Raw genomic sequence first — 26,267 nt, 5'->3', positions numbered from 1 at the left:
GCAGATACGAGTTCTGACTCAATAAAAATGTTAGCGTACTTTGAAGCAGTGCTTCCACTTTTAGGGAATTCTCCCTTTTTTAGGGAAAAATAGCTGATATTTTGGATGATAAAGACAATTTTAAAAATACCAGGATTTAGGATATTTCGGGGTAAAAAGCAAAGCCTATACTAGTAACTGTTGTGAATTTTAAAATAAACGATAATTAAAGTAAAACAATGAACATTTTATTTTATGGAGAGAATGACATTAAGTCGAGTTGACAAGTAAAAGAATAAAACAGAGTTGTGTATAAAAACTATAAAGAAGGTTTGATTCAACAGTAACCCTCTAGTAAAGTAAATCATAGATTAAGCCACTGCTTTTTTCTTAGGGATTCCCCAGAATCCCAATAAGTATAATCCGCCAAATTTTTATTTACCTATTTTCGTTGATGTCACCAGAACTTACTTGTATTGTAATATACAGGTACTTCATGTACCATGAAAGATTATCATGGTAATTTCATTTACGAAAACCTTGTAATTGTCATTTCGCTTTTGCTAGCAGTTCCTTCTTCAAAGACTGAGGTAGAAAGATTATTCAGTGTTCTCAAATGTAAAAACTGACAAAAGAAACAGGCTTTCTAACGAAACCCTGAACGACTTGCTTCATAGAAAGTTGGGAATGCCAGCAAACAATTGCTTAATTTTAGAACCGAACAGTGTTAGGTTGCGTGCAGCAAAAGAATATAAAAGCAATGCGTCGACTTCCTTGAAAATTCTAATCCTATAGATCTATGATCTTCTGGGGGCGTTTAGATTATATATACCTACATTAAATAATATGCTGTGGTTTATTTTCTGTATTTTATTTATGCTTACTATATAAAGGATTTATGAAAGTTGTTTAGGAAATTTTAGGGATAAATTCAAAAGAAACTAGGGTAAAATGTGGTAAAAAAAACGTAAGTGGAAACACTGCTTTGAAGTTTTCAAAACTCCAGGGCCAATAAAACAATCTCAAAAAAAAAAAAAAAGTTTTCAAAATGTCGTACATAACGCTTTAATTTTTTAAATCGTTTTTTTTTGGTTTTGTTTTGAGTTATTTTACGTTGTAGTATTAATTTAAAGCAACTTTTAGCTTTGTGAGAATATTAGACGATTAGACATTGAGAAACTCTGTTTTGAATTCTCTTTAGACATAACTTGGCTCCAATACTTTTTTCTTCGTTAGCGTTTCGTAAGCCAGTGTAACTATTTTCATTTCAGAAAGTTTATTATTAAAAATCAGCATGCCTCAAGATCGAAAATGAAATGCTATTTCGGATGCCTTGATAACGGTGAGTTTACACTATTTTCCCGGTATATTATTTGCTAACAGAATTATTATTCATAATATAATTAAATGAATTAGCACCAACTAATGGTCCTTCCTATTTCTGCTGCCTAGCTATCATATATGTTAAGTTTTGATCAAAACAGTCGGTATTAAGTCTCGTACTATCACACACACACCTCAGATAATAAAATTGTCCCGAGTGGGTGGCAGTATTTATGTTTTGCAACTCAGCGTATTATATGCTTATTGTCAAGTGGGCCCGAACTAGTTTTTTGGAATGATCAATCAGTCATGATTTCCTGTTTAAATAAAATACAGCACAATTGATCTCACATCCAAAGTTAGATGATGGCATTCACGTTTTGTTTCCTGGTGTTAGATAACCAAGTTACACCAAGTGGCCTGTGACCACGTTCATCCTTCTACCCAATATAAAATAATGTTTTTATTTTTGTAGACAAAGGTTTGATAATGACAAAATTTTATGGAAAAATTATAAGGAGCACTAAAATGTCTGAAACATGAAAAGATTGATGCACTATATTTGAACCAGAACGTGTTATGTAATATATTAATTTGTAAGTATGATTACATTAACACAAAATTTTTCCTGGTCGTATTTTTTCAATATTTGTTACATACTTAAGATACTTTGTTTCTCCGTTTCAGAAGAGAAACTGATTCAGCAAGGAACGTGAACTCACAAGGGATCTTAATTTTTTTTAAATATGTTTATAATTTATAAATTAATAATTGAAATAGTTCATAAGAACTAAATTGATGCCAATTTTGTTTTAAAATAGGTTGTTTAGTTCTTATAGTTATAGTATTATGTTTGAATAGTTGTAATTAGTAAGTTAGTAATATATGAAAATACTGATATAAATTTTTGTAAATAACCTTTTGTAAATTCTACGAGAAGATGATTTTAATTAATGATCAAAAGTCAATGGTCTTCAAAAGCATTATTTGCAATTATTTAGATTAACTGTGGAATATATTTGCTAAGTTGTGTTTTCTGTATGAGCAGATATAAATGAAAATGCCCAAACATGATTATGTTTCTTACATTTTCATTATGTGAAATCAATATGCTTGTGACTTGAGTATATTAATAATTTATTAAAACTTAATTTATAGACAGCAACCCCTATGGCACTGCTGAAGTTTATAAGCACTGGTGACCACTTATCATGAGCCGGGTTGCATGCTGGTCTGCTGTTGAGTGCAATAAAAATTTTCGAAACCCTTTCTATTATTTAGATGTAATATTAATGTACATTTAATTTGGATTAAAAGATAAATTTACATTTTATGTTTGCATGTGTATGTTTATAATTCATTTGCATGTAACGAACATCAGTTTCTTTTGTAACAAAATGCAAACTAATGGTTTGTAATGAATTTAATTAACTTTAAGATGATTTTCTTTCAATCTGCTGTTTGTTTCATCTAGTATTACCAAAGCTAAAGCATCAGAAACGTCAGAATAGAAATAATTTAGATAGGGAATAAAAGTATAACTATTGTAATCATGTCTAAGATTACTATAAGCGTCATTAAGTACAAACTATCAATATTTAAGAGTACTTTAAATCATCTTTACATTTTTTAAACATTTTTTGTTTTTTTTTTGTTTTTCAAATCATGTAACAAAACGTTTGTGCAGAACAAAATGTCACATGTTATGAACATGATTGTGGGTTAATCGTTTCTTAAATTTCTAAATGTTTATAAGAATGCTAAGAATAATTTAGTATTCACTTTAGTGTGTGTATTATCTCTACAATGCTAGTTTAAATGACAATTATTGTATGACGAAGCATAGGTAGTGTTTATAGATGTAATATTTTCATACAAGGTCATGATCTGTCACGATCAACTTTAAGCAAGAACTGCTATCGTTAAGAAATAAATTTATTAAATTTAATTCAAATTGTCTACTATGTTTGTAATGGAAAGCTGACATGTTTATATTTCGCACAAATGACTTAATTGACATTGAATGATTTGATTATCTAGACTTAATTAACTTTTAGATAACTTTCGATTTAATGTTAATAAGTACGCTAGTAGGATTAATCTAGAGGAGTTATTGTTATACGAAATTTTATACAATTGTACGTTCATACAATCTTTTAACAGAAAATTGTTTGTAATATAGGGAAATTAAATAGTTTACAGAGAATTACAGCTTTTTATTTTAAAAAACTGTTTTCTCTCTGTATGAAAAGATCTTATCGATTAGAATGCTGAACACAATCAAACATTCCTTAATAACTCATAAGTACTACCGGGAATTTCAGCGATTCTAAACGATAAGATTTTTTCATAAAGAGAGTTATTAAAAATATTAAAATTACTAAAAAAGCCACCTGGTGGGGGGTAGGGAGACTAATAATCGACCGTAGCGACGCCTGCTGGACCGGGCTTTAACTAAAGCAAAAATAAAAATGAGAGTTGCGCATCTATCTCTAATATATTAAGTGTATAATCTATGGATATGACCCTTTGACAACTGAGATACCTAAGGACATTTCTTGTATATTAAGTGTAGTGCTATACTGACATTCTCGACTCGTTTCGACCACACCCATTAAGTCATGGTGTAAGCTGAGTGAAAGTAATTGAGTTCACCAAATAAAAACAAAATCGTTCTGTAGATGTAAGAACTAAAAACTTATGTAACGCTGTAAAAGCCGGATCGACATTACATTACTCATTCGCTCACACTTGTAATTAATTAAAACAATTGAATTTAATTTTATTGAATTTCTTTGGATTTCGCGAGTTCTAGACATTATTGAAACTATTTTTACGGCTTAATCTCGCGTTTTTGCTGTCGTTATATTATTTCGGTAGCATCAGAAATTTCATTATAATTTTATTAAGATCTTAACATATTTCTAAATCTTAGTAAAGTAATGACATTATTAATTTACTGAAATCAATAAATTATAACAGAGAAATGTATCTATAACTAATCTTATTTTACTCTTACTCTGTCAGACCATCACAGGGCACATTGGCGTTAACTGATTGCCAAAAGCCGTAGAAGTCAAATATGACCCACCTTGAGATCGTCTAAGTCTCATGGGTATTGTATAAAGCCTTCCTCTTCCTCCACCAGAAGAGAACTTTCAATTCACCCAACGATCGTGGTGGATACTGGTGGTAGGACCTCTTATGAGTCCGCACGGGTAGGTACCACCACCCTGTCTATTTCTGCCGTGAAGCAGTAATGCGTTTCGGTTTGAAGGGTGGGGCAGCCGTTGTAACTATACTGAGACCTTAGAACTTATATCTCAAGATTGGTGGCGGCATTTACGTTGTAGATGTCTATGGGTTCCGGTAACCGCTTAACTCTAGGTGGGCCGTGAGCTCGTCCACCAAAGCAATAAAAAATAAATAAATAAAAAACGATTTAATCGATTCTTAAATCCTCAAAAAATAAATTACTGCCTTATTAGCTACATTTCTTTGGTGACCTTGAACCTTGTCCTTGAACCTTGAACCTGTAACGTTGGCCTTATTACCCGAACCTAGCTCAATAATGGACATGTATTCGATATTGTCGTTTCTCGTACTTTTCGCTAAAATCAAAGCGCAGTTACCTACTAAGCATCCTTCTTTCCAGCTTAATATCTGAAAGATCTCTTCTTCTTCTTATCAGCCCACAGACAGTCACTGATTGACATAGGCCTCCCCAAGCCTCGCCATAAAGATCAGTCCTGCGCTGCTTGCATCCAGCGGATCCCCGGGAACCTCAATAGGCCATCAGTCCATCTTGTGGGAGGCCTATCCACGCTACGTCTACCGGTACGCTCTCGAAATTATAATAATACTAGCTCTACCCGTCCGCTTCGCTCATCGCAGATTCTCATCATTAACACCCCCGCAACTGGTGTAGGGAGTCCAACGCTCATATAAATATTAGCCTATCCATTAAGTACATGTATTTTCTACATGGATACCAAGTTTCAAGTCAATCGGATGCATTGTTCAGTAGTTATAACGGAACATCCGTAAAAACAACTGTAGATTTATATATTAGTATAGATTAATGATAACATTTTTTTCAAATATGATTTTAACGATCTACTGCGCTTATTCTTGGCCTTACCACCTTTAATCGCAAACAAAATACGTTAATGTTTAGGTGATTAACAAAAATACAAGATACAGCTTAAAAAAAAACTAGATAAACACAATCAATCATGTTAAAGCAATAAGGAACGGTCCACGTAATTGTATGACACATCTATTTATTTTATAGCCGTGCCAACCACATAATAACTTAGTGACCTTGCCTTAATAATCTGCTGGAAGAGCACTCTTCGTGGTTGAATTTGACTACGCGGTAAATTAAAATGTTTAGAAATTGAAAAGGCTTGTTTGACATTTACTGGTATTAGGGCGCATTTCTGCCACGAAACAATCAGGTTTTTGGAACGAAGTTCCTTATGGGTTCCACTGCTTTATCCTTCTATATAGACTAATAGTCCCGCACTAGTCGAAATTCGACTATAATTAATTGGAATTGTACCTTTAAACATTATTATGGTTCTATTGTCAAACATATTATACATCTATAATATAATCACAGATTTCGCCAAAACTACACTATAGATAAATAACATTAAAGACAAATAATATTAATCGATTCTCAATTTGACCACAGACTTTAAAAAATTAATTGAGTAATAAACCAAGAGTATATTTATACGTATGTGTTGTGTCAGTGTACATACATGGTAGTGTGTGTAATGTTTTTTTTTATTAATTTAATGTATTTTTGACGGGTTCGGCGATAACGAGGACCGGTGCTTGTGGTACCTAAAAGCACCGCTAATGGATCGGGAGGAACCGTAACGACGTGTTTAGGGCGAAGTCGACTGTTTACCATTCGGTCTACAGGATCGGGTAGGCTCTGTTACTAAGGCGCCGGAATATCAAGTAGAGTCTGGGAAAGACGAATCCGTAGATACTGAGAATGATTCTATCGGTAAGAGACCTTAAAGACGAAAAACATATATTAAAAACAAAAGAAGGCGAAGTTAGCCAATCGGGGCGGTTAATAACAGAAATCGATACTTAACACTAAATACCTATACCATAACGGGTCAAATGACCAATTTTGAGCTTTTGCATTAAAAATACACGTACCATCCTATTGCTTTTGCACATTTGACTTCATGACTTTTTCTTATCAATTAATCTACAGTTATTATACTATTTTGTTCTGTTTATTTTGAGTAATATTTGTTGTATACCATTTCTACCCGCTATGGTAGAAATAGGTACCAGTAAGTGTTGGTATGATTAGTGTTAAGTACTTCAGTGCGCTACGTAGGGTACCTTTGACACACATGCCAGTCAAAGGGTTAATATGAAGCAGAACTAAAAATAAATTTAGCCCGCAGAGTTTCTCGCCGGATCTTCTCAGCGGGTTGCGATTCTTATCCAGTAGTAGTTGTTAAGTCTCCCTTGGAGGCGCATGGGCAGATGTTAGCAAATCCCACCACTCCTGGCTGAGCCCTTGCTCGCCCACCTGCCCTGGTAAAACTGGAAAGGCCTCCGGGCCAACAGTAATCTCTCAAACATAAAAAACATAACCTTATCGTCATGATCGCCGTCAAGATTAAAGGCTAAAGTATCAATATCGTACTATCAAACGTAATCGAAACGCGTGCAAATTTTATAGATATTTAGACGCCTTGAACTTGGTCCGTTACACAGATGCATATTATAGATAACTTCCAAGATAACAGGGTCTTACAATAAACAATTGTATTTGTTTATTTATAAATTTAATTTAAATAAAATTTAATAAGGTATTTGATTTCATCTCCCATCGCCACGATATGGACAAACGCCAGATTGGAGTCCAAAGAGAGAGAGAGAGAGTATAAAGATATTTCACTCTAATATCGCAATGGATAATGATTTAAAAATGTGTACATACTTATATTGTAACAAAATTGTAACTTTATTTATGTTTAACTAGTTTATTTGTTAAACTCTTAAATATATTTCACTTTTAAATAAACTAGAGGTCCCGTAGTAGTCGAAATTCGACTATAATTAATTGGAATTGTAAGTTTGTACACTATTAAGATTGTATTTTATACTTCTATAATCACAAATTTCGCCAAGACTACATTATAAAAAATATTAACAAAGACAAATAATATTTAATCTATTCTCAATTTGACAACAGACGACAAGAACAAAAGCTTGACAATAAATAGTATGCATGCGTGTGTGCGTCAAATACATGGTACGTAGTGTGTGTAATGTTTTCTTTATCGATTTAATGTATCTTTTATGCATTATTTAAAAAAAATATTAGCGTTGTGCACTTCTCCTCTATATTCTCTATAAGTGTGGAAAATTTCATACTCCTCCGTCCACGCAATTTTCGTAAAAAGGGATACAAATTTTTTGCTTCACGTATTAATAATATATAGATAAATTCCAAGATGAGATTCCGTGATGATTCCGTGAGACGCTAATGTGATGATTGGGGTGTAAAGTTAAATTGCTTTTTATAACATCTTTGCAAATTGTAAAAAAGGTTCGCTGGTAAATTAGTTGAATTAATTTAACTATGCTACAAAGGTACTCCTTCCGACGCATTAGGAAGTTAAGTACTTACCAAGGTTATTTCCTGCAAAACGTGTTTGCAAAAGGAAAATTGTTTTTAACCGTATGTGTCTGTGTGTGTGTGTGTGTGTATATTCTTTACGAATTACCCGTCATGGCGGTGTGAAAACATAAATATTTGTTAGGTAATTAATAATATGTCAAGGACATCGTTTATGCCCGTATATTCCGGTAGCTATTTGAAACAGTTTATACCAGTTACACAACAATCAAAATATGAGTCGACTATTATCAAAGCCGGCAATGTGACTTTTGGACAACTATTGGTAAATCAGAAAAACGAATTATTGACTTTGTATTCCATTGGCAGTCACAAAACTCTTCTGAACGACATCTTAGATAAATAACAGGTTAAGTTAATACTTTATTTAATGCTGGTTTTGAACCATATTCTTTGAAGGAGACGATTATATTCAAATCAATCTGTATTGACATATCAATAACATTTTTTTGTCCAAATGCACAGATTGCCACCTTTGATAATAGACGACTCATATTATTGTTTTCATCATGAGAACACATCGCACATACGATGCGATAACGTCACTTAAGCAAATTATGTAATTTTTCAGGAGAAACTTTGGAAAATTCAACATCTTATTATATATAGTTCTGCTAGACTAAAGAAATAAATACGATAATACCTATTTAAACTAAAACTTTAAATTTCATCAGTAAAACTAAACGTCTTACTGATAACAGTAATGCACAGTAAGCAGTAATGCGTTTCGGTCTGAAGGGCGGGGCAGCCGTTGTAACTATACTTGAGACCTTAGAACTGATATCTCAAGGTGGGTGGCGCATTTACGTTGTGGATGTCTATGAGCTCCAGTAACCACTTAACACCAGGTGGGCTGTGAGCTCGTACACCCAACTGAGCAATAAAAGCAAAAAAACCATTAAAAAATGTATTTTTTCTTACTCAGTTCAGTTTTAACAAAAATTGCATAAGTGACTTTATAGTCACGTATGTGCGACAAATTAAATGTTTTCACTAACGTTCTCTATTCGTTATCACTAGTCACTGTCAATGCCGCTGTTGATATCGTTTAAGTACTTTTAATGCGCAGAGCGAAATCCAAACAAACATAACCACAATAACACTTCTCCTTGTATCTATTTAGGAAATGTATTCAGAGCTTCGAGGTTATTTCCTGCAGAAAATACATGTTTGCGAAAGGAAAACCTTATCAATGTCATTACGAGGATGACATACGGGAAGCCATATTAGCAGTCAATAGATTTCTGTAATTGTTATCCTGTCAGCGAGATAAACGCTTGAAATCCATTGTGTTATAGTAACGCCTAGATTAGATTGACTTACGCGGTCTTTTACAGCAATACGGTTGTTAATAACTACATAGTATAAAACAAAGTCGCTTTCTCTGTCCCTATATATCTGTCTGTCCCTATGTATGCTTAAATCTTTAAAACTACGCAACGGATATTGATGCGTTTTTTTTAATAGATAGAGTGATGGAAGAGGAAGGTTTATATGCATAATAACATCCATTAAATAGTGGAGAAATCAATAATAGATTACAGTTTCCGAAGCGAAGCGAGGGCGGTTCGCTAGTAGTCAATAATGTGACACTATTCACCTTGAGGCACGCGTCGGGATGCGTTGAGGCAACAACAAAGCGATCTTCAAAGCGAAAGAATTTACCGATTTCGTAAAACATAATTTTCATTTACTTCACGTTTATTTATTGCATGTATGAACGATAGAAACAGTCGAGTTAATGTTAATTGTCCATTTCTATGTCACACATTTCCCATCAGAGCCTGAAGATACCAGAACGTGGATCTCCTCATCCACCTTGACACATGAGGTCTAAGTCCCGATCATATCTTATATCGATCATCCCAGCCCTAAAATCCGTGGCTGCTTTAAAGCAAACATAAAGAAGACGGTTGCACCTTCCCCTGCGATTTCACAAAACGCCCGATAACTATGATTTTTTTTTTATTTGCTCGTCTTGTCTTACACAATATCATTCCTTCATCGTGGAAGTTGTTTGTGAACATGTAAAGTGAATAAAATTTCATTTTTTAAAGGGATTTTATGACCTGGTAACTAAGACCTTTAGGTCATGTCTTATTTTAATTTATATTCTTTTTTTATGAAAAAGATAATATGGAGTGAAATGAAATGAAACAAGATGATACGGGATGAAATATAATCTCAGTAAAATGGTGGTCATTTACTGAGATTTTTCAGTGGACTTTTGGAGGATTCGAGAAGTTACGTCCAGCGGCTTCGTTTCATTTTCCCACATTTGTGTACTTTCACAGATATTAAACAGTTAATAAACCACCGTTACTACACATTTAAACCTGAAGAAACACTAAATAGACAAAATAAAACAAATCACACAACTTCACTTCTCGCGTTCCCGCCAAAAAGTCCAAATAAATGTTTATTTTTGGTATAGACGAATCGCATTTCAATATAATGTAATATCTGGACAAAGTATTGTATGAGTTTTTTTTAGGTTCTTGATCGTGATGGGCACAACGTGAATTTTTAAATTCCTTGATATACAATTTAAAACGGCCAAGTATCGGAGCTGGTTCACATCAAAACTTAATGACCATGATCGGATATAATAGGGGTTAAAGTATGAAATTGCCGTTTTATTGAAGTACTTCGAATTGACATAGAACCTTCATGGTTTGAGATTTTTGAGTGAAACTTTTTTCAAAGGGTACCTATGAGGTTCTTCTTTTTAATAAATGTGCAACATTCGATTATCGACTTTCAGTTGTTTTTTTATAGTCAGCTTAGACAATAAATATGGATACATAAAAAATTCGAGTGATTTTTTAATAAGAGTTCCGACGCGGAACTAACGCTGCAGAAACAGCTCTATCGCAAAGGCATAAATGACATTCCTATTAGATAGCAACAATGTATAGATAATAATAGTAGATATTTTGATTAAATATATATGTTAAATGAAAAAAAAAACAATTTCAATTTTTCAGTACAAATCGGCAATTTCATACTGAGGTTTTATTATGACTAGAGGTCCCGCAGTAATCGAAATTCGACAATAATTAATTGGAATTGTAAGTTTGTACACTATTATGATTGTATTTTCAAAGACTATTATCACAAATTTCGTCAAGAGACACTATAGAAAAATATTAATAAAGACAAACAATATTTAATCTATTCCCAATTTGAAACGTCAAGAACAAAAGTTTGACAATAAATAAATAGTATGCATGCGTGTGTGCGTCAAATACATGGTAGTGTGTGTAATGTTTTCTTTATTGATTTAATGTATCTTTTATGCATTATTTAAAAAAAAAATTAGCATTGTGCACTTCTTCTCTATATTCTCTATATGTGTGGGAAATTCCATACTCCTCCGTCCGCGCAATTTTCTTCAAAAGGGATACAAAGTTTTTGCTTCACGTATTAATATATAGATATTTCAACTCACTCGTCTTTCGATCTACGCAAGAAAACAAAAAAAAATCGCTTCCATATTTAGAAACTTTATAAGACCAGGATATTGAAAGGGTCTCGTGTAGTCGTATGACTAATAAAAAAAAATGATTTACACAGATAAACACATTAATAAAACGTTTAATAAACAAATGAATTTATCACGTTCACGGCTAAGCCTCGAGCGAAATACGCCCGCCAAAACCTGCTTACCATGTGCGATACACACAAAACGTATTTATTAGACCTTACCGACTTCCTTATACCCTAAATTACGGCCGCGGAACCCTTCAAAACCAGGTGATTTTATGACTTATTTATCATCACATCGAAATCTAACTTTGCATGACTGAAGGAACTAATCTCGTGTAACCATTCTAAAACTAGACTCACCCCAAGCCTAATTTAAGCGTAATTAAGTCATATAACTGGTGGTAGGACCTCTTGTGAGTCCTCACGGGTAGGTACCACCGCTCTGCCTATTTCTACCGTGAAGCAGTAATGCGATTCGGTTTGAAGGGTGGGGCAGAGTGACCTTAGAACTCATATCTTAAGATGGGGGACGCATTTACGTTGTAGATGTCTATAGGCTCCAGTAACCACTCAGCACCGGGTGAGCTGTGAGCTCGTCCACCCATCGAAGTAATAAATAAATATATACATACATATACATATAACGCGCAGGAAGCCCGAAGATACCCTGGAACGGTTTATCCTTACCGGTCAAATAGAAGACAAGGGACCTAAAGGTCGAAGCGGTGGTCTGAGTTTTTTTCTCTGCCGATTCTCTGGTAGCGTAAGAGGCTATTCCAACTACGCCCAGACGGGTAGGTGAGCTCACGGGCTCGACCTGAGAGAATTCGCTAACACTAGCCCTGGCAAGAGAAATGCTTCGCAGAATCTACCGCCGGATCGGAATCGCGACCCACTGAGAAAACCCAGCGAGAAATTCATTGGGCTGATGAGTAACTTAAATCCAAAACATGCAACTTTTTTTTTGTTTTGTTTTATACTGCTTTGATGGATGGACGAGCTCACAGCCCACCTGGTATTAAGTGGTTACTGGAGCCCATGGACATTTACAACGTAGATGCGCCACCCACCTTGAGATATAAGTTCTAAGGTCTCAAGTATAGTTACAACGGCTGCCCCACCCTTCAAACCGAAACGCATTACTGCTTCACGGCAGAAATAGGCAGGGTGGTGGTACCTACCCGTGCGGACTCACGAGACGTCCTACCACCAGTAAATAATAGAACATGCTTAAAATCGTAATTGTTTTTTTTAGTAATCATTCTTCAATCTACGCTAGACGCTAAATTTCGCTGGTCATAGACGTAAAATTTATTTTACGATTTTCATTTTTGTATTTTCGTCGTCCGCTACGACAGAAACCGTAAAATCAACATCGGAAATAATACACGAACGATTAAATCGTAAAATTAGTTTTAATTATGTCTTGATCGTTAAACAAAAACGGTTCGTTCAAGTGATCGTTTTAATTAATTAAGTAGTAAGCTCCACTATAATTAAGTTTTGATTTGGTACGATATAGGCTTCCGGGTGTGTTGGATTGTTATTGGCTCTTGGTGCTTGGCTTACTGGTGGTAGGACGTCTTGTGAGTCCGCACGGGTAGGTACCACCACCCTGCCTATTTCTGCCGTGAAGCAGTAATGCGTTTCGGCTTGAAGGGTGGGGAGGGCTACCAACGAATAGGTAGTGAAAATAATGTTCCTCGAACATGGATAACATGTACAATTTAAATAAAAATTTTGTAGTATTAGTTTATATCCTGAACACAGATGATACTATTATTTGACCAGTTCTCTTATAAGGAGCCATCCATAAATTAAGTCACACGAATTTTAGGACTTTTGAACCCCTCCCCCCGTCCTTGTCACAGGTTGTCACATTTTTATAACCCCCCCCTGATGTGACGTCACACATTTTTTCAATTTATGCTTGTAAGTTAAATTATTTGTGGAAGTCCAGAGAAGGTTTAAAAGGTAGATAAATATGAAAATGCTCGGAATTAAAAAAAAAAAAAAAATGTTTTTCCTTTGATGTGTCTACCGTCGGACGGATTCCTTTTGTTTGTTTTAATTTTATTTTATACAAAAGTTTGTCTTTTACGAAGTCTGTCGGCTCAGCTAGTTATCAATAACTATAGTTCAAGTTCGTAGATTTTTAGTTTTTTATTCACATCTAAACTTCCCCTTTTAATATTTTAAATTTTAACATGAGACGTCACAAAACTGTTGACCCCCTTGCCCCTTATCAAACTATGTCACAATACGGTGATACCTCCCCTCCCCATCAACGTGTGACGTAATTTATCGATGACCCCTACCAGCGGTGTGAATAATGTAGATAGCCGCGAAAGTTTGCAATAATTCGTAACGCAGGATATATTTTTAACCTAGTCAATGACCCGGACAACGCCGGGTATTTGTGCAGTAATAAATACGAGCGTACAACCAGTAAGATTTGTAATTTTACGTACCGTACAAAACTGTTTGTCCCGCGAAAATGGTATATGTTTGACTATTTACAAATTGAACGCATACAATACTGCGGTGTGCTTTTAATCAATGAAATTGTTGACCTCATTACCGAAGCTAGATGGCAGAATTCACGTTATGATGCCTATGGACTCCTCTGTCTTATTAACACTCGTTTATCTGCTTGAAAATAAAAATAAAACGCTTACAATGAATATTAGATTAATATAAGAATATATCGTCGTGGCCTAAAGGATAAGACGTCCGGTACATTCGTATTTAGCGATGCAACGGTGTTCGAATCCCGCTATCGAGTACCAATTTTTCAAATGAAACACCTACTTCACAAATGTTCACGATTGACTTCCACGGTGAAGGAATAACATCGTGTAGTAAAAAACCAAACCCGCAAAATTTTAATTTGCATAATTACTGGTGGCAGTACCTCTTGTGAGTCCGCGCTTGTGGGTACCACCACCCTGCCTATTTCTGCCGTGAAGCAGTAATGTGTTTTGGTTTGAAGGGTGGGGCAGCCGTTGTAGCTATACTGAGACCTTCGAGCTTATATCTCAAGGTGGGTGGCGGCATTTACGTCGTCATCCTTTTTTTTATTGCTTAGATGAGTGGACGAGCACACAGCCTACCTGGTATTAAGTGGTTACTGGAGCCCATAGACATCTACAACGTAAATGCGCCACCCACCTTAAGATATAAGTTCTAAGGTCTCAAGTATAGTTATATATAGGTCTATGCCGTCTATGGGCTCCGGTAACCACTTAACACCAGATGGGCCGTGAGCTCGTCCACCCACCGAATCAACAAAAAAAAGAATAAATCAGAAACATACATCGAAATAAACAAAATTTTGCATAAAGTAATCGATCTGCGAAATTCTATAGAAGGCACTTCCTGACCTGTCTTAGCGTGACCTCGAGTCAACCGTGACCTTTACGCCATGACCTAATGTACATTAATACCGATAAACACAATTTAATTTGTATTTTACTTATAACAATTATTTTAAATTGAGCGCTTTGAGCGAAACTTGATTAATGAGTTGGATGGTAAGTTTTGAATCCCACATCCATATTCTTATCATTGTCCTATCTTTTGTTCCGTAACTGAAACTATTTTTACGGTTTTGTTTCGCGTTTTTTTATTGCCATCCTATTATTTCCGACGTTTCCAACACTTCAAAGGTTTCATGGTCACAGACCGTCCATATTTAGCGCGAAGCAAAATTGAATCGATCGAACAAGAAGAAAATACTTCATTAATATTAATATTTATTCCATTTCAGTCTTCTCACGGTTCATATCTTGTTAATGAATCCGAATCCGATCGACAGTTCCGAGTAATCACCCTCTTGAGGCTTGAGGTCGAAGTCTCAATTTATAAAACGGCTGGCCCACCCAGCGAACAAAAAGCCATAGCTGCTGATCTCCAGACATCGGCTTACAATACCCTCTTTTTATTGCTTACAAGCGGCCCGCTCCGGCTCCGCTCAGGTCTTTAACAAAAATTTCAACGATATTTGACGTTATTTTATTTTTTTTAATAAAAAAACACTTATTGCGGCATAACTATAATAGTTAGATATATGCTGTCGCGACACTTTTTGTAAATAATAATGTTTTCTACAAAGTCGTAGTACACTATTTTATTCTATCATCAATAGTTTTCGCAGGGCACGCGATGTAAAGAATATTTTACGTAATTTTTTTACACCTCGGATTACATTATTGGGTTTTTAGTAACGATCCCTAATTTTTTTCAAAAAGGTTATAGCCTATGTCACTCGGGCATAGTGTAGCTTCCAAACAGTAAAATAATTTTTCAAATCGGTTCAGTAGTTTCAGAGCCTATTCAATACAAACAAACATAGAAATAAATCTTTCCTCTTTATAATATTACTATAGACTAGCGGCCCGCTCCGGCTCCGCTTGGGTCTTGAACAAAAATTTCAACGATATTTGACTTATTGCGGCATAACTATAAAGCTAGACATATGCTGTCGCGACACTTTTTGTAAATAATAATGTGCTCTACAAAGTCGTAGTACATTATTTTATTCTTTTTACACCTTGGGTTACATTATTGGAGTTTTTTCAAAAAAGATTAGCCTATGTCACTCGGGAATAGTGTAGCTTCCAAACAGTGAAAGAAATTTTGCAAATCGGTTCAATACTTTCGGAGCCTATTCAATACAAACAAACAAACATGTCTTTCCTCTTTATAATATTACTATACAACACAATACTCTAACTAGCAGTGATTATGCAAAATAACATGTCTTGTCGGATCCCCCGGATCCGCTCGCGGTGCTTTGAGGCTCTTCAAGAACCGGTCACCGTCCTCGTCGAATCTGTCGACTCCGACGAAGAGTTCGACGTTCGAACTAACTCATAGACACAGCCCATTGAGTTTCTCGCCGGATCTTCTCAGTGGGTCGCGTTTCCGATCCGGTAGTAGAATCAACGAATCACTGCTCTTACTAGGGCCAATGTTAACAACTCTCTCAGGTTGAGCCCGTAAGCTCACCTGCCCGTCTGCACGAAGTTGGAATAGCCCCTTAAGCTACCAATGATTAGGTAGAGTAGATTTGCAAATTTGTGTTTTTTGTTTGTTTTCCATTAAGGTACTGTAGAATTGGGATCGCGGCACATAAAATAAAACTTCCACTGTTCCAAAATCTGCTGTTATAATAATAATTCAAAATTAATAAACACTTTTATTACGGCTTGCTCATTTTTTAACCGTCGTCGCCATCTTCTTTTTCCCTGTCATTCTATCTGTAATTCTCTTCTCCCCTTCTTTCCGTTTTCTCTCACTCACAACTTAACGCTCCGTTCCACACTCTTTTCATACCTCCCGTTCTTATATTTAAATTCTTATATTTAAAATTTTAGTTCTAATATTTAAAAAAAAAGACATGCTCGCTGAGTTTCTTGCCAGTTCTTTTCAGGACGGAGGCTAGTTTTTGTGAATCGACGGTAGTTCTTTTTGACGTTCAATAAAGATGTACTTTCATTTATGTTGAATAAAAAAATTTTGATTTAATTTGTATTTATTTGATTTACTAATCCTACAGTACTATTAGAAAAATAGGTAGCTGCCCGCGGAATTCGAACTCTGGAAAAGGGCGCATCGATCGATGCGAGCGCATCCCGCATCTTATCCTTTAGGCTTTAACTTTAACGTTCAACTGGAAATATATACCTGTTTCGGTATCGCTTAGTTGATATTCATAGTTAAGTACTATAAATTACTAAATACATAAATCAGAACCATCCGAACGCCGGTTCAAGGCTCGATCGATAATTACATATTATTTTTCTTTCAAATCACGACTCATTATCTTTGAACCGCTACCAAACAATCATTCTATTAAACTGACCTTAAAATTTGCTATTTATTACATTGAATGCAATTATTGTTCTCGCATGTTATTAAAAAGGGAATTTAAATTTGCAACACCGTTTTTAATTCAGCAGGCGGCTTTAATTTTTGAAAATTACTTCATAGATATTATAGAATACGACCGAACGCATCAGTACGCGTTACGTCACTTGGGGCCAAAATGTATCATGAACTAAAACATTATGATATGAGTATGATTTGAAAAAAATATGGTTCTTTAAGTGATTTCCAAAATGGAATGCTTTAAATTCGGAATAAAGAAAAAGGTTCTATTTTTATAGAACCTTTTACTGGTGGTGGTAGGACCTCTTGTGAGTCCGCACGGGTAAGTACCACCACCCCGTCTATTTCTGCCGTGAAGCAGTAATGCGTTTGGGTTTGAAGGGTGAGGCAGCCGCTGTAACTATACACGAGACCGTAGAACTTATATCTCCAAGTGGGTGGCGCATTTACGTTGTAGATGTCTATGGGCTCTAGTAACCACTTAACACCAAGTGGGCTGTGAGCTCGTCCGCCCATCTAAGCAATAAAAATAAAATAAAAATAATCTCAGTGAGCTCGTATAGTTCAACGATTGGAGCAGCCTTCAAGCCCAAATGCATGACTGCTTCGCGGTACAAATAAGAAGCAATGTGCTTACCTACCAGCGCGAGTTCACAATACGCTTGATGTCAAAAACAGATAAAGACGTTGCAAATATTAAATTCTGTTTAGTGATTTAATCTCCTATAAGCTAAAAGCGATCGCCCATTGCTGAACACCGTGATGCGGTCGATGAGAGCTTTTCGCTCCAGCTTTTTTTTTTTGTTTTTTTTTTATTGTCCTTGTAGGCAGACGAGCATACGGCCCACCTGCCAGGGGCAGAGTCAAGCAGCTGCATACCGTAAAGTACTCTCCACAAGCCTCGTTTGAAGAAGGATACGTCATAGCGCTCGGGAATCACCGTGGGGGGAAGCTCATTCCAAAGTGAGTGGTTACCGTCGCCCGTGAATTTCAGCAATGCTAGGGGCAGAGCCAAGCCGCTGCCTAAGATTAGCTCTAAGATTAGCCACTTAGGTCAGTCGGTAGCAGGATGAAATGCCTCGGTCAGTCTTGATCACTCCATCATTGGCTCCGACTCCTGAATCGTTTTCCATTCACAATACTCCAATCGAAATGATATGTTTGTCATTAGGAAAGAATGAAATCAGAATAAAGAGTTGCTTGTTTCTGATCCCTACTACTAGTCAATTTCTTTAACAGTTGGTACGTAAAATCATAAATCATGTATTTATTACAACACAAATATCCAGCATAGGTGATTTACTGGTGGTAGGACCTCTTGTGAGTCCGCGCGGGTGGGTACCGCCACCCCGCCTATTTCTGCCGTGAAGCAGTGATGCGTTTCGGTTTGAGGGGTGGGGCAGCCGTTGTAACTGTGCTTGAGACCTTAGAACTTATATCTCAAGGTGGGTGGCGCATTTACGTCGTAGATGTCTATGGACTCCAGTAACCACTTAGCACCAGGTGGGCTGTGAGCTCGTCCACCCATTTAAGCAATAAATCCATCCAGATCCATCTAGCAATAAAAAAAATAAAAAATAAAAATTTACAATAACAGAAAATATCCTACGAGTTAATCCGGATTGTAAATAGACTGTCTCTGTGCGAGAATCACTGTCAATTCGTAAAGCTATCTTTGTGTAATTGAGTAACAAACGTACAAACTTTCACATTACTAACATTACTTTAGATTAAGATTTCGCAAAGACGGTAGTTTGAATTTAAACAAAATTCCTTATGTTAGATTATTATTAGAGTATTATTAAATTTAAGTGTGAAAATGACTTGTATGGATTTTATGAAAGAAGATATATGAGAGGAGGGTTTGAGTCCAGAGATGACGTATGCTAGGCCTGAATGGACATGCTGTACCGACCTCACACGTACCTAGATTGAGGGAACAGGGACTGGGAGTAGAATGGGGACAGATCTGGGATGTCACAATACTTTTGTGAGATTTAAATTTGTTGAATTGAAAAGGACTTTTAGTTTTTATGGATATTAAATAATTTAATTTAGTCATCAGAGTTTTGTAATTGATTAACTAGAGGTCCCGCAGTAGTCGAAATTCGACTATAATTAATTGGAATTGTAAGTTTGTACACTATTATGATTGTATTTTATACTTCTATAATCACAAATTTCGCCAAGACTACACTATAAAAAATATTAACAAAGACAAAGAATATTTAATCTATTCTCAATTTGACAACAGACGCCAAGAACTAAAGTTTGACAATAAATAGTTTGCATGCGTGTGTGCGTCAAATACATGGTATGTAGTGTGTGTAATGTTTTCTTTATTGATTTAATGTATCTTTTACGCATTATTTTAAAAAAATATTAGCGTTATGCACTTCTTCTCTATATTCTCTATAAGTGTGCAAAATTTCATACTCCTCCGTCCGCGCAATTTTCGTAAAAAGGGATACAAAGTTTTTGCTTCACGTATTAATATATAGATATATTGAAGACTTAATTACCTCAAGGTAAGTACCTACCTGACAAGTAAACAGTATCACCCCTATCGACAAACTCTATTGTCCCCATACGTGACCCGATTCACCGCAGGGTCGGTCAAGTCAAGCTAGTTTTTTAAGTATATGGGTATATTTTTCAATGAACTATGTATAATAATGCATCGTATATAAAATTTTTATTGATATTACTCTAAGAAAAACCGCTGAAAATTTGTGTTGGAGTTGGAAAGCCTCCCGATTCCCCCCAATCTACTATAGTGGGATAAGGGCAAGAAGAATGTTTTTCCCGATTCAGTGCCCGCTTCCTCATTGTGTTTCAAAAAAGTTTTAGCGCAAACCGATTTAGTATAAACAGATAAATACAGTTATCTTAATACGGCTCAATACAACACGGTTCGAATCTAACACGAAAAATAAAAAGAAGAGGACGCATGCTTATTCCATACGCTCCAATTTTAAGGACTGGACAACTGCTGTGCATTTTATCCAAAACGTCAGACCTCATATCAGGCCGGAGACATTCACATTGCTATACCTGGGCGGCAATAACTATCAATTACCAGATAAATCTTATCTCTTATGTCAATAGCAGCATACCTTCATTTGTTTACGATATTTAGGGAATTTCTCTTGTGTTACGGGTGAATATACACATAATAAGCAACTGACACTCAAACTCAGAACAGCAAATGTAGCTTTTTTTTTAACCCATTCTAGTGACCTCGAGGGGTCCAGTCCAGTTCTGATAATGGTATCCATGAGAAAACCATATAAGTCTTAAAGTTGCATTAAGTACGTGCGCGACAAATAGATGAATAACTCAATAACTCAATATCACGCAAACCGATTTCGATGATTATTGTTTTTAGTGTATATTAATTTGTTTTGGAATATCTTTTTTTTCTATTTGAAGTCGGTTTTTGAAAAAGCATGTCTATTTACAATTATGTGTTTATTTATTATTGCCCTTGTAGGCAAACGAGCATACGGCCCACCTGATGGTGAGTGGTTATCGTCGCCCATGGACTTCAGCAATGCGAGGGGCAGAGCCAAGCCGCTGCCTACCGTTAAGAACTCCCCACAAGCCTCTTTTAAAGAAGGACATGTCATAGAATTAAACATTTAGATATATTGATCATAGAATTACAAATTGAATTGATATCAATATTCGTATTACGGATTCTCTTATCAAACAAAATGTGTTCGATTCCCAACCATTATTACCGAATAACAATTAATTTTGCATCAAATTAATCTACATTTAATTAATGCATAGTGTTCGGCTCGCGAAGTGTTTGGCAACATTTGTACTGTCAAAGTGTGAGAATCGTTACGAATCGATTATCCAAGGTGAACGCGCTCCGAAAAGCCCGCTTTCCAATAACCCAAGGTCCAATAATTAAAGGCAGATTTCTCCAAAAAACTTATAATTACATTATCATCGTCCTAATTACAAATTTAAAACTAGAACGGATACCGTTTTGCGATCGAATCATTCAAAATCATTCGAATATGAAATTTCTGAGCGATTCGATCGTTAACAATATCGATTTGAACAGAGTAGAGTACACGTAATGATTGTGCTGTCAGTTGTTACGTAACAACCTTCTCTGCTATTTACAAAGAGGAATAAATAAGAAAATAAAATACATTATAATGAAAGTTACTTATAAATAAATGACGCAACCCGGGCGAGCTGCGTACAACATCACGAAACTTAACTTAAAACTTAAGTACATGAAATGGCGACTGACTTAAATTAATTGACTTAATTACATTGATATACAAAAAATGAAAAAGAGTTAGCAATAAAAAAAATAAAAAAAACGCGTCGCTCGTAATAATTGCCGATGCAGCGGAATTACGGTCGCCATTACAGGAAATAAAATATGTTTGTATCGATTACGCAAGCTCGCCGCTAGCCGTACCGCTGTTGTCGGCTGATGACTCGATCTTCATTGAGACAGTCGATTTTGCATTATAAACGTTTTGTGCCCACAACTCTGACGTAACTCAGTCGAAAACAAAACGGCGACGCGCTACTCGCAATAAATACGCGAACGTAAATAAATAAAATCTAATAAATTACAAACGATTATAAATTAACAATTAACACAGCAATTTATGTAAAACTAGATGAGCTTACGATCACACGAGCACACGGTAAGCCGCGATTCAGTTCGGTACGCGGATCCACGCGGCGGAACGCGTGCTACACTTCCTCCTAAAAAAATAGATTGAAAAAACCGCGCGGGCACAACGTGAAAGGCAGTTATCCAACGTCATTAGAAAGGTGTCACGGTTGGCGGCCGCTTTCTAGCGCGAGTACAGAGCGAGGTCCGAGATTCTACGTTGGCGGGCGGCGGCGTGGAAGCCCCTCGTCCCGTCGGGCACTATGGGCGTCCGGGGCTCAAAGCGGGGCGTACACGACAACCTCCGGCCGCCACACTCGGTCCCTGTCAGTGAGCAGCCCGACAACCGACGCGCGAGCCAACCCTCAGCGCTGCTGGTGCTGCCCGTACTCGCCTGCGATGCCCTCCGAGAGTTGCAATAGAACGAAACACCCGAATCCGAGCTGTGACTGCAAGTGGACGGCCGCCGCGGCACCCACGTCTGGATCTCAGGCGAACGAGGAGCAAAGAAACCACTCGAGTTCCTCCTGTAGAACGGGGCTCCGTATCTGTAGTCGTATTCGGCTTCTGACCCGCTACAGCACGATGAGTATTCGCACTCGTGGCGGCGCTGCGGTATCGCGGAGGGTCGTCGTATAGGAGCTTTCCTCTTCGGTTCCCGGGGCACTCCATTTAATTCATACACTCGCATACCTTCGTCTCCCGGAGCCTGCAGCCGGAGCGCTTCCCTGGCCGACTCGGACTCCGTGAACTCAACTAAAGCACACACACAGTTTACTAAACTAGGATTTTTGTTCAGGAACTGGCGCACGTCTGCCGGCACCGGATTCCCCGGTCTCAGAACTCGAACTAGAGCGATCTCGCCGCAACCAGCAAACAAACGGGATACGTTCTCGACGGACGGCTTTTCTACCGGCATTCTGACAGCCACCACAGTCCTGGAGGGGGTGGTTTCATCGTAGGCCGGGAGAGGATCTATCCTGCGCAATTTCGTTCCTAGTTCATTGATCTCCAATTTAGTCGAGCGTTTCAAGGCTTCAGCGACCACCCGCCAGTCTTTCGTGAGGTGCTTGACGCGCTTGAAGCTCGAGATCAGCTTGAGAGAGACGTAACCTTCCTTATTCCTTCTGACGTGTTTGAGCAAAAACGCATCTTTCGTAATATTCGCGTCCGAGAAGTAAAACTCGACTTGTGACACAATTCTGTTCGCTAATTCCTCGTCCGGTGGCGTATAGGGCGGTTCCTGGGTTTCGGTTGCAACTTCGCAGCCTGAATCCTTGCCGCCGCCGGAGCCGGCATCAGACGCCGAGTCCGAAGAGTCAGCGTGGTCGTCTGTGGAGGGGCGGCGGTCGGTGGCGAACCCCTCGTCCTCGTTGGGACGCGGACTGGAGGGAGATGTGCCCTCCATGTGTGAGCCGCGTAAAACTCTATCGCATAACAAGCGTGGAGCTCGCTCGGTAGCGCGATTCGGACTGCGGGCGCGCGGCAAATTAACGCCTCTTTTATAATATCGGGGGGATGTGCGAGTAAAAGGCGCGAGTGAGGCATTCGGAAATGATACAAGATGACATTGCAGACTGCACGTTAGTTCGCGGGCTAATTAAACGCTACCAGCAATTCGGAACGCTGCAAATAAAGGTTTTGAGAATCAATTATATTAGGGTCGATTCGTGCGCGCCGCGTTACTAAATATTATGTACGCTTTAGTCTGGTGCCTACACGCGATTGTTACGTATGCGCAAATATAATTCAGCGTTACGGTTTACGAAATTGGAACAATGAAACATGTCTGATGTTTACGAGAGATTTAGTATGTTTAGATGTGATAAACACAGGACGTGTTATTGCAGAATAATTTTGCTGTAATACAGGCTCTTCTAATTTACTGACGAATATTAAGAATTCGTGTAGTGTGGAATGGTCTAAGCTGTTTTTTTTTTTGAGGTAAAAAACATTTCAATTTCGCTATATTGTTTGTTGAGTGAAATAAATTTAAAGAAAAAACCTAACATCTTAAAACGGCCAACACATTCGAGAGAATTTCTTGAAAATCTCCAAACATTTACGTGACTCTCGTTGAGGAAAAGCATTTGTAAACTGTTGTGAGTATTAAAGAGCAAAAAAAAAAAACTTAAAAAAAGAGTTTTTTTTTATTGCCTAGATGGGTGGACGAGCTCACAGCCCACCTGGTGTTAAGTGGTTACTGGAGTCCATAGAAATTTACAGCGAAAATCGCCATCCACCTTGGGATATAGTTCTAAGGTCTCATGTATAGTTACAACGGTTGCCCCACCCTTCAAACCGAAACGCATTTCTGCTTCACGGCAGAAATAGGCAGGGTGGTGGTACCTGCCCGCGCGGACTCACAAGAGGTCCTGCCACCAGTAAAATTAACACATTTGAAATATATGCGTGTATGTTTATTGGCGTTTAATGGAATAATAAGAAAATTTGGACGCGCATCAAGGACCGATGACATTACAGTAATTTTATAAGTTCGCTCTTCATATTCAGACCGGAATCGACGATTGATATCGTATTTTTGATAAAAAAGAGGATAAAAAGAAGAATTTCATTGTAAGTTCGGTTTGCTATATAACCATATTTAATTTTTAAACTACACATATTATTGTGTTTGTAATCGTTTGTACATGCTGTATTAACGAAATAATATATATAAAAAAAAAATGTGTCGTTCAAATACTGGTGGTAGGACCTCTTGTGAGTCCGCACGGGTAGGTACCACCGCCCCGCCTATTTCTGCCGTGAAGCAGTAATGCGTTTCGGTTTGAAGGGTGGGGCAGCCGTTGTGACTATACTGAGACCTTAGAACTATATCTCAAGGTGTGTGGCGCATTTACGTTGTAGATGTCTATGGGCTTTTTTTTTTTTTTTTTCTCGGGCCGGGGGCCGAACCTCCTACGAGGTCCCCGCGCCTAGGGGGCGCGCGGGGTATGTGAGACTCAACGATCTGCAGGTGTTGAGAGCAGATCGCGGGCCCAAGGATTTTAGGGCCCACCCACTAAACGACTCCCCTGCACTCTTACACCCGACGTTCGATCTCCGTCCGGGGTCAGAACCCGTTCAGAGTAGGGGGGTTCCCGCGGTCAACACTACAACCAGACACGCGGCGCCACCCCGAGGACGCCCGACCGACGGGTCGTCGAGGCGATAGTCGACGACCAACGACGTCAGTCTCCGCGGTACGGCGGCCCTACCAGGCCGCCCGGGCGGTGCCGCTGGTGTTCCGGGATACCCCGCTGGGCCAGAACCAGCCTGCCGGGTCGGAACGCGATACACCGCCGACCGGGTTGCTCTTCAACAGTATGTTCGGCGACGACAGCGACGACGAAAATGCGGACCGCATCGCAGTCCGCAGCCGCCGACGCGCCGTCCCGTCCTCCTGGTGCCAGCGCGCTAGAGTGACGGTAGCGTGCGGCGCAGCCTCAACCCCCTTAGGTCGCCCCGTGACCATCACCGGGAGGAGACTGCCTCCTCATAGGGGCTGGAGCTGGACAAACGCCCTCCTCCGACCCCCGGCCCGACGGCGGCGGCACGGCGCCGAGAGGGAAGAAGAGCTCTCCCTCTCCCGTTCCGCCGCCTCATTCTGCGAGATGGTGGACTCGCAGAAGTCGAGCATCGCCTGCCAGGACTCGTCGCTGCCGAGCATCGTAGCCACGACGGTCGGAAGCGACAAGTCCGGTCCTATTTTTGCAACGAGGACGCGGCGCTGCTCCGCGAAAGCGGGGCAGTACGCGAGCGTGTGCTCCGCCGTGTCCTCGTTGCAGCCACTGCAGTGGTGGCACTTCGGCGTCGGCTCCCTCCGGGCGACGAGGTGCAGGTAGCGACCGAAACAGCCGTGTCCCGTGAGCACCTGCGTCGCTCGGAAGGTGAGACGTCCTCGGTCGCGATTCACCCAGTCCGAGAGGACCGGGCGGATCGCCTCGACGGTCCGTCGCTCGTAGGCGGGGTCCGCCAGGCGGCGAGACCACGCCTCGAGCACGGCACGCCGAGATTGAAGCTTCCGCGCTCGAACTTCCACCGCGCCAGGACGCGGCTCCCCCCTGGAGCGGAAATCGCATCGCCACGCGTAATCCGCAGCGAGCGCCTCCGCTTCCAGGTCCCAGGGAGGCGTCCCAGCTAGCACGCACGCCGCCTCGAACGAGACGGTGCGGTATCCACGAACCGCCCTGACCGCAATCGCGCGCTGCGGACGTCGCAACGCCGCAACGTTGTCGCGGGTCAGGG

General features: G+C 38.6%; 1 protein-coding gene and 1 long non-coding RNA gene across 2 annotated transcripts; one reads left to right on the top strand and one right to left on the bottom strand.

Annotated features, from left to right (window-relative positions):
- The first annotated feature begins 961 nt into the window (after positions 1-961).
- On the top strand, positions 962-3,514 carry LOC149499678 (uncharacterized). Its single transcript, XR_016325555.1, has 3 exons — positions 962-1,321; positions 1,778-1,898; positions 1,990-3,514. It is a non-coding gene; the product is annotated as an uncharacterized LOC149499678 (long non-coding RNA).
- Positions 3,515-21,297: 17,783 nt separating this feature from the next.
- Achl (La ribonucleoprotein translational regulator Achilles) lies at positions 21,298-23,507 on the bottom strand. The gene has a single exon (XM_028171580.2). It carries the CDS (start codon positions 23,425-23,427, stop codon positions 22,204-22,206), a length of 1,224 nt encoding a protein of 407 aa, XP_028027381.2. The 5' UTR covers positions 23,428-23,507; the 3' UTR covers positions 21,298-22,203.
- Positions 23,508-26,267: the final 2,760 nt, after the last annotated feature.

Source organism: Bombyx mandarina, chromosome 28, assembly GCF_030267445.1.
Source record: "Bombyx mandarina strain Sakado chromosome 28, ASM3026744v2".
Classification (NCBI taxonomy): domain Eukaryota; kingdom Metazoa; phylum Arthropoda; class Insecta; order Lepidoptera; family Bombycidae; genus Bombyx; species Bombyx mandarina.
Note: the sequence above shows the minus strand (reverse complement) of the source record. Positions and strands in the feature narration are given on the sequence as shown.

Bases quoted from the DNA above. Each gene is read 5' to 3' on its own strand.
- Achl (XM_028171580.2), bottom strand. From the start codon at position 23,427: ATGGAGGGCACATCTCCCTCCAGTCCGCGTCCCAACGAGGACGAGGGG.